General features: G+C 36.0%; 1 protein-coding gene across 1 annotated transcript; it reads right to left on the reverse strand.

The window, feature by feature from the left end:
* Nucleotides 1–3,927: 3,927 nt before the first annotated feature.
* On the reverse strand, nt 3,928–9,429 carry LOC149024570 (subtilisin-like protease SBT5.4). Its single transcript, XM_089144807.1, has 7 exons — nt 9,166–9,429; nt 8,955–9,064; nt 8,763–8,860; nt 8,505–8,669; nt 6,781–6,889; nt 4,734–5,941; nt 3,928–4,643 (listed from the first exon to the last, which is right to left on the reverse strand). Exons 1-7 carry the CDS (start codon nt 9,250–9,252, stop codon nt 4,105–4,107), a joined length of 2,316 nt encoding a protein of 771 aa, XP_089000933.1. The 5' UTR covers nt 9,253–9,429; the 3' UTR covers nt 3,928–4,104.
* Nucleotides 9,430–9,944: the final 515 nt, after the last annotated feature.

The raw sequence follows: 9,944 nt of genomic DNA on the forward strand, positions 1-9,944 counted from the left end.
GTCATCTCATTAGGATCCAGCTCTTTGAAATCCAAAATGACTAGAATATAAGGGCAAGATTAGTATTTCATATGATTTCTGTAAGTGAATGTAATATTATCTTTTGACTTCTTAGTTCTAGCAAAGGGAAAAATTGGGCATACACCCGACCTTAACAGTCTTGTAATACCATTAGAAGTGAAGGATGCAATAGTAATTTTATAAAAAGTATGATTTAATTAATAATCAAGTTAGAGTATAAAAGGGCATCACTAATTATCCATTTCTTTTTTTATCAAATCCCTACACATTTTTCTCTTTTTATTTGTTCAACCCAAAATAAAATGTTTTAGAAACAATTTTCATGTCTATCTCATTAAAAATTTACGTGAAGATTTGTTTGGCAAAAGGAGAGCTAAGTCATGTTTTATAAAAAAATGTCATTTTTTATTTATTTTTTACATGGCACCCACTATTATTGGAGTAGAACTAGTGACTACCCATTATTAGACCCTAAATTACATGGCTCCCATATGAAAAATTACAAATTTACCCACAATTGAGATTTTCAGTTAAGTGATAGATAAATTACCAAAATGCTCTTATTTCTATTTAACTCATTTAAAATTTAAATTATTGAAATGCCCTTTGGATAGTAAATTTACAATATTGCTCCAATCTAAATCACTAAAATAACATAAATGCCCTTACCCCATTTAACTCATTCAACATTTGAAATTCAAATCACCCAAATGCCCTTTAGGCAATGAAATTACAATGTTGACCCCAACCTAACTCACCATCTCCATCTTCCTTCACCTATTTGCCTCTCTCTCCTCACATACCCCCTCCGACGTGCTCGCCTTTTCCGGAACAGTCGACTAAAGTCTACCTGCAGAAGAAGACGAGTGTTTGAAGTGCAAGGGAGCTTACATCAAGGATGGTCAGTGAAAATGCCATTGATGATAATGAAGAAGAAAGCAGGAGACTATTTGTAAAACTGGATTGTGATTTCTCACTAGATTTGTATTCTGTAACTACTGCATCTATGCTTGGGGTTGAGAAATGAGATATGATTCATAAAACCCACCACATGATCTAGAATTGCTTGCACCTCAATTGATTCCTAGAAGAGTAGTGTGACATATTATCCAGTCTAGATACTAACTTCGTTCCAGTTGCATGGAAGAGATCAAAAGCACCAATGGGGGGTTGGTCCAAGTGGTAAGCAGTTGGTCCATTTAAGCAAGGTTCCGGTATCGAAACCTTGTGGATGCAAAAAATCCCCGCTGGGAAACTCACCCACCACAGCCAGGTGTGTGACCCGGGTCGAACACCGGATTAGTCAAGGCAAAACCTTGGAAACCGGGGTTGGCAACAAAAAAAAATAAAATAAAGAAGAGATCAAAAGCAAAAGAATCTCTCAAACCAATATACATTTTTCTTCCCTATTCGATCAATAAGCTTCACCCAAGAACAATACTAAGCATCACAACATCCATGCCTAATCTGTCGAGAAGGTGCTCGAACACCAACACCCCTGCTACCAGAGATTTGAGATTGATCAAATGCAAATCGATAAGCAGATTTGGAAAAACAGAAACTGATGGCAAAAAAATATGTAACAATTCCCTAAGCAGATGTGTCGATAGAGACAAATCTCACAACCACAGCTAGAAAACTTCCCCTCTCATTCCTTTTCACTCATAAGACTTAAGAATCAAATCAGATATTCATAAAATAGAAAGTGATAGTGAAAAACATATAAAAAGTTTTATCAGCAAATGTGTCGACAGAAATGAAAAATCTCACAACAACAGGCAAAGAAACTTCTCAGATTAATCGGTTTATCTAGCTAAAGTTGCTTTGGCATTTATAAGATAAGCACATTCATTCTGATCACACCATATCTTGGTACAATGTAGTTTTTTCATCACACAATCAAACTTGTTTGGAGAAGATGGTTGCACAAGGTGGTATGGTTGGTGGAGAGATGGAGGCGTTGAGTAAGGTTGGGGTGATTTTGTAATTTCACTGCCCAAAGGGCACTTTGGTAATTTATGTTTTAAATTTTTGAATGAGTTAAATGAGACAAAGACATTTAGGTCATTTAGTGAATCAAAATTGAGAGTAATAACGTAATTTTACTACTCAAAGGGCATTTAGGTAATTTATATATTAAATTTTAAATGAGTTAAATAAAAATAAGGGCATTTAGGTAATTTTACCCATCATTTAACTAAAAATCTTAATTATGAATAACTTGTAATTTTGACTGTGAGTGCCATGTAATTTAGAGAATAATAGTGAATGGTCACTAGTTTCATCTAAATAATATTGTGTGCTGTCTAAAAACTTTTTTTTTTTTTTTTTTGAATTTTCTAATGTTGAAGCTCTTTCTATTTTTGAGAATGATGAAACAAGCCAAAATTGTTTTGCAAAAAAGTTTAAGCACTAAATTTAGACCATCTTGAGAATGATAGAACGACTCATTTGGCAAAATACATTTTTATTATTTTTTCGTACTCTGAGAACGACAGAACGTCTAAAATAGTTCCTTGGCCCATTACCAAACCTACTCTTAGTATCTAATCCATAGGCTTTTCATCATTAGTAAGTTTGCATATGAATTTTGATATCAACGTGTGCCATTGACTATGAAGAGAGATTATTGTCTTTTGGGTAGGACAAAGAAAGAGAGGTTATTCAAATCTTAACATCTAGGGATGATTACCGTTGTCCCCCAATACTATAGCTTAATTACTAAAGGAATCTTGTTCCCTCACTTCTAACTGAGTTAGGTCCATTAGGGACTTATGGCGGAAAAGTTAAGGACTTAATGGACTTAATTAATTAAGGACAAATAATAAAAATTACTTAAGGACAAGGTCCATAAGGTCCATTATGGACTTCATTACTTAAGGACATCCTCATCAACTTTTCACTTATAGTGGAATCCATGGATTTTACCCAATACCAAAGAATGGCTTAATTAACGTTTTTAGGCAAAAATGTGAAATCCTTGCATTTATTAAATCCAGAGATGTTTTACAACAAAACAATATATTATATATATATATATATATATATATATATATATATCTCCAATTCATGAATCCAGGTATTTGAAATCTTTGGATTCATATAACTAAACAGGCCCTTAGAGAATTGAAGTTCAAAATTGAACCTATTGAATAGAAAGCTCTAACTTTAAAACTATAGCCTCCCCCACCCCACCCCACCCCCCCCCCAAAAAAAAAAAAAAAAAAAAAAATCTGACTTAGTAGAACTACTCTACTAAAACCTCTCCAAAGTAATATTTTAGTAGGACTAACAGACTAATAGGCCTGCATACTGGCTGGCTGAAACGGTTTGGCGAACTAGCCCAAACCTTTTGGGTTTTGTCCTCTCAGTCAAAGCACAATCCATTAAGATTCAGTTTGTGTTGGTTCAAGTCAATTTTAACAATTTGGGTTACAAATTGGACACCCGTACCAACATCTAACAAGAATATTTATTCAACCAGAGAAATCAAAGTGCTTAACTTCCCTGCAGTTGTGAACTGACTCCTAATATTGAATCTTTGAGCTAGACTAACAGGAGTTATGTACCCATTCCAAGTTACATTACTATGAGTCCTAAACCCTAATCCTAGATGGAATGATCAAACATGTTCCCTAAGACCCCTCCACCCCATTTGTCATCGAACCCATATGTTGCTTAAAATGACAAAGCAACAATTAAACCCTTTTAAGAAGCACCTGTAAGCCATTGTTCTTCCTTAGATAACAAAAAAATGTTAAAATTGTTCTCCAATAACATAACCAACAAATCAAAGTTACCTAGACGCATTCTTATGTTTGTTTATCTCAATTCATTAAATTATTTATGCTCTTGGTCGTACCTTATAGTTGCAGGATTGCCATTAAGGATTAAAGAAGCAGCAAATGGAATTTCATTTATTCAATCAATTGACAAAATGAAATTACACTGAAACAATTTGGTTAAAAATCCCTACATGAGGTTGAAAAGATACTACCTTTCTTTGCTTTTGAAATGTTTTGATTCGTATCTTGCCCAAGAACTTATGCAAGTTAACTAAGTTTGTTTACTAATACTTGATGCTTATGCTGCAGCCTTAACCACAATTTGACTCCTGACATAGTGTTTACCATCTGACCATAAAAGCTGACCAAACACATAGTCTTTAGCTGCGCTAGTTCCTTTGGAGCTAAGAGTGACTCTGAAAGTCTTCTCTTCATCTTTAGAGGAGAATGTCAAGCTTGATGGCTCAACTGTAACTGAAATTCCATTTGGTCCATGAACATTGGCCTTGTAAGTACCGGGTGTGCCAACATTCTTCAAGGTTCGAGTAACAGTGATAGTGCCAGAAAGGTTGGGGACAGTAATTGTAGGATAGTTGAAATCCAAGAGATCAACAGACTTAGGGCATTTGTAAGTTGATTTAGAAAAAAGGCTGATACGGGTGTCATTGTAGCCAATAGCACATAAGAAGTTCAAATAGTCATTGGTGGTTAGATCATAGACCAAGCCAGGATCTGCAGCGCGGTTTGGGAAGACATGTCCTGCTCCATAACTAAATGGTGTTGCTTTCTCGAATGATGAGTTCAACATCGGTTCCATATTATTGTCCCTAGTTCTAGCTGCACCACAACACATAAGAATATTACCAAACAGATGATATATATACAATTGCTTTTTCGGGCCCAAAAAGGGAAAATGAAAGAGCTTACCTGTAGTCATGATGGCAGATTTAATAGCAGCAGGGCTCCAACTGGGGTAGAGAGTCTTGAGGAGGCCGGAAATACCAGAAACATGAGGGCAAGACATGGAGGTTCCTGATTCAGCGTTGTAGGCTACACGTCGAGTATCATATGGCATACCACTTGGGCCTGTTGCGTTGGTGAAGGCAGCAATGACACTCACTCCTGGGGCAGTGATGTCAGGCTTGAGTATCTCAGGTGTTATGGTGTTGGGACCTTTTGAGGAGAAAGACGCCATAAAGGGTGCTGGCTTAGTGCCTAGCAAAGTCGATGGGCGAGTGATGTAAGCAGTTGGGGATTCTGTTGAGTTTATGTAGGCAAACAATGTAAGACCATCTTGGTAAGTTATATGGGAAGCAGGCAACATGTGAACATCAGCGATCAATTCATTGCCACTCAGCTCGTCATTGGCCAAAATCATCCCCACAGCCCCTGCTAAAAGTGCCTGCTCCCCCTTGTCCACCCTTGCATTCACACCCCTCACACACACTAGTATCTTCCCCTTAGCCTTCTTTGGATCCAATGTACCAGACTCACATACTAAGGCATTTTCAGCCGAAGCGTTTGATAATCGCGCGTCGCTTGCACTCATCAATGGGTACTTCTTTTCTGTTGGAAGAGAATTGGGGGAGAGGCTTTGGCCAGTCAAATTTGTGCCATTACCTAGGTTCACATAAGCTGGGAATTCACGATCCATGGTACTAGCACCAACAGTAATCATCCAAGGAGCGACATTAGAGACAGAGCCATCAGTTGGGCCAGAGTTGCCAGCTGAGCTTACAACTACGACCCCTTGCTTGACTGCATGGAATGAGCCAATAGCTATGCCATCATTGAAGTAATCAGTGGCTTCACCACCCAATGATACAGAGATGACATCAACACCATCATCGATAGCAGCATCGAAAGCTGCAAGGATATCAGCATCAAAGCACTCACTACCATTCACAGGTGGCCAACACACCTTATAAGCTGCCACTCGTGCTTTAGGTGATCCTCCTTTAGCCGTGCCATTTCCATATCCAAAGACACTAGCTCCTGAGACAAAGTCACCTCCTGCTGTCGATAACGTATGAGTTCCATGACCATCAACATCACGAGCCGTGTTATTGGATGAGTCCATTGGACCCACAGCCGCATCATAACCTTTGTTGAAGTACTTTGCACCAATCAACTTCCTGTAAATTCCAAAGGAAAACAAATATCAATCTTGATATTAAATTTATTACTCCAAATACACATAAGAAAAAACCGAAAAAAAAAAATTTTATTTATCTTTAGTAAATAATAGGAGAAATAAAAAAAACAAGAAAACCCCAAAAAAAAAAACCTGTATTACTTGAAATTTTCCATTAACATTGGTAGGAAAAAAACGGGGCGAAATGACTTTTCGGAAACGGCAAATTGGAGTCAGCACCAAAGCTAACAGTTCATCCATGTCAATGGTACGAGAAAAAACGGGTAATTCCATATACATCATCCTAACAAAGGTTAAAAGTTTTACGCTCAACACTTAAATTTAAAGAAGTGTAAAATGATTTTTGTAACCATCACCTAACAACCAATCAGGGATTTTTTTGTGACAAAAAATGACTTAATATCTCAAAATTCAATGGGACTTGACAACTTGATTCATTAAATAGTTTATATTTATATTTCAATAATTTTTAGTAATACCAATTAATCTATTTTTCTTCTTAGACAATTATCAGTGTTACATGGCAAACTGCCTAGGTCTAATAATTGTATTAGTTTCATAATCTTGTTAAGAATCAGCTTTTAGTGAAAGAATATTAAACTGAAAAATAAACCAATTTTAACAATAATTTTTCTAATCTCCCAAAACAAATTCTAGAATTTGTTATCTTAGGAGAAAATTTCTTCCACCAATTTTGGAGTTAGCTTGGTTTAGAAGTTTGACCTTGGAACTAGGGAAACATTTGGTTTATAAAAATCAAAGAAAATATAAAATCATCCAAAAGTGGAGAAAGTAGTGGAAAAGGAAAGAAAGACTGACCTGTTACACACAACTTTATCATCACTCATGTCCACACAGCTCCCTTTCCACTTTGATGGAATGGATTCATACCCATAATCGTTAAAGCTTTGTGATTCAGGCCATACACCTTTTAGGGTACAAAAGTGTTATGAAACCAACAACCAAAATGAATAATAAGAAAAAGAAAAAAAGTGAATGTCTCATCTTTTTAACTCTTTGAGTAATAAGCACAATTCAATGGTACACTTTATGAGTCATAGGAGCAAGGGGAGAAACCAAAGGAAGATAAATCCACATCATACATAGAATATAGACCCACGTGCTGAAATGAGACACTTATACCCTACCTATAACCCATGTGTATTTTTTTTTTTGATGTCAGAGGTTCATCCGTGCCAGTCCTCAAAGGGAGCTTTGTCGTCCGCAAGAGTCAAACATATGACCTTTCCACTGAGAAGTATGGATCTTACCACTCTACAAACCTTGCATTGACACGGGTGTATGACCCGTACTTCTAGCACATGAACTATGATCAAGGCAAAGGCTAATCCAACTTAACATTTATTCACATGACATTCAAGAAGAGGCTCACCTCAAAACAAAGACAAGATAGATCCCTTAGAATATATGCTAGTAGAGGAGGAGGGGTCCACGGTAAGATTATCCTTTATCCTCGAACTACTCTCCCAGCACACCCTCCCCCAGACAATACTCTCAACACATCCTCCCCTCTCCCAAAGTGAAAGAGACTTATAACAAGAACCATGTTTCATTTGAGTACAACAAAGCAATTGATTATGTTTTCAGCTTTCGAATATCATACATATTCATGCAAATTTTTATGGATAAATGCTTAGATTAAGGCTATAATCAAGGAAGTAGGGACATTTTCTTGGGATGTATCTTTTGTATAAAAATTGAGGCAATCAACTTGACAATTTCAATGCTAATTTGAGTAGGCAAGTGTCACAAGTTTTTGTAATATTTTTAAATTCTTTAACAATCCCCTAATTTCCAAGTAAGTTAGATCATTAATAGTTGGAACATCGTGGTGACTTAAACTTTTGACTATGGATAGTTTAAAATACATCATCATTCAATATTCAGTTCCGATCATTGGAATAAACATATCATCAATTAAAATAGATATCTTCTAAACTTTCCAAAAGTAACAATCTTGTGAGAAAAAAATTCTCATGTTCCACAACCCCACCTCCCTTTTCCCTCTCAAATGATTTTAAGAAAAAGGTTCCTTTACTAAACTTTCAGCTACCATTATTATCTATTCATGACCAAACATATCAAACCAAAGAAGAGAAAAATCAATCCCACAAGGCTTTCCAACTATCAAACGCATCAGCAATTTTTGCAAGTTAAATCACAAAGAGCCCAACAAATGGTTCTCAATTTGATCAAAACAACCAGTGAATTTATTTAATTCCTATTGTAAAATGTGCAGAGAGTTGACCATTTGGGATAGTTTATTCCGAAGAGAATAAGTAGAATAAGTAATAATTGGTTACCCGAGGCCTATTTTCAAATCTGGAACAACTGGAAATCAAAAGAGAATACCTAATGCATGCCGTCTTTGAATGATAAAGAAAGTCTTTTTTTAATTATTCAAAAGAAAACGATTAATGGACAGTGACTTGTTTATGATGTGAGCACTAATCAAGATTGAAGAACAGGTAGTTGTTTAAATGATTCAGAGACTTTGAGAGAAAAACAGATGAATGACTTACCAGTGTCTAAATTCGCAATAACTGTATCTTGCCCATAGTTGGCTTTTGCCCAGATAGAATTGGGATGAACTACGCCATCTTTCTCCAGCCCAAGAAAATCCCATGATCTTGTTGTGTGTAATCGTCTTCCTCTGTTTGGGAAGACTGAAATAACATTGGAATGCTCTGCATTGATTGAAGAGAAAACAAATTGAGTTGAAACAGAAAAGAGGAACACAAGGAGAAGAGAGTTATGAGTGGTGGGTGCTTTGTTCATACTGGAGATCTTCGCTGCTTCTTCTTCTTCAAGGGTTGCAGCAAAGCCATTGATATGATTTGCATATGAGTAAAAAATTGCATCTTTTGCCTTCTGGGTACTGCATTTGAGAACAAATTTAAGAACAATTCTCAAGAGTAAAGAAGGGATTTTGAGATCAGTTTATAAATTTCAAGTAGTCCATTTCTTATTACCTTCCCAAGAAAGATCCGAGAAACTCGTAATGAGAATTTGCAACTAATTCAACATTGTTAGGAGAGATGCTCTGACCATGAGAATGGGCTCCCATGTATACTACATAAGACTAAAAGAAAGAGAAGAAAGATGTCTCAGAATCATTCTCCAAAACAAAAACGAAAACAGCAAAAAGATGAAAGATTTAATACAGAACGGTTGATTGCTTGCCTTTTTGACAGCAAAAGTTGTTCTCGGCAACATAGAGAAAAGCAATAGAGGAAGAATGAAAAGGGAGAAAAGCCTAGGAAAACCCATGATCTCTAGCTTCTCTCTGTAGATTTGATTTGCTCTGCTTTGCTTCTTCTTCTTCTTTCCCCCTCTCTGTTCGTTTTTAAAAGCTTTGCTGAAGCTCCCTATCCCTGTGGGATCTAAATCTTTTCGATAACGGTATGTAGTGGTGGAATTGTTCTATTCAAACCAACCATCCAGATTAAAATACATACATTATCATACATCATATTCATCTTCCATAATTATTTAATTATTAAAGACGAATTTTAACTTTTTTTAAAAACCAAAAATCTGCTTGGAATCTTTAAGTGATCGCCAGAATATTGTTGGAAGCTGTAGATATGGAGCAAATCATGCCAATCTTATTATTAAAGTTTTGAAATAATTTCCTTCTACGTGACCAACCCATTTCCATAAATTACTCACTTACGGTTACTGTTTCTTGAAAAACTGCACAAATTGCTTTCGATTTACTCATCCACTTACCCAAAACTGCAATCCTTTATTTGCTCTCTCAAGAGTCCAGGGAAAAAAAAGTCTCTGGAAAATTAAATTAAAGAAGGAAAAAGGAAAAGTTATATATAGATTCTGACTTAATTTTTAAGCTTAAGAGTAAAAGAAAAGGAATGCTTATTATTCTCTGGAGGTATGAACTTTGTATATACGGTTGTGGAGTTGGGTTGCTGGTTGATCCAAAACTTTGACAAATTCACATT

Source organism: Hakea prostrata, chromosome 2, assembly GCF_041222555.1.
Source record: "Hakea prostrata isolate BN-2017 chromosome 2, UWA_Hpros_2, whole genome shotgun sequence".
Taxonomy (NCBI): domain Eukaryota; kingdom Viridiplantae; phylum Streptophyta; class Magnoliopsida; order Proteales; family Proteaceae; genus Hakea; species Hakea prostrata.

What these genes read in the sequence shown, in the direction of transcription:
- LOC149024570 (XM_089144807.1), bottom strand. Translation starts at nt 9,252, where the DNA reads ATGGGTTTTCCTAGGCTTTTCTCCCTTTTCATTCTTCCTCTATTGCTT. An exon ending in GATAAAGTTGTGTGTAACAG is followed by an intron (nt 5,942 to 6,780) that starts GTCAGTCTTTCT and finishes TGGAATTTACAG; the next exon opens with GAAGTTGATTGGTGCAAAGT. An exon ending in ATCTGCCATCATGACTACAG is followed by an intron (nt 4,644 to 4,733) that starts GTAAGCTCTTTC and finishes GTTGTGGTGCAG; the next exon opens with CTAGAACTAGGGACAATAAT.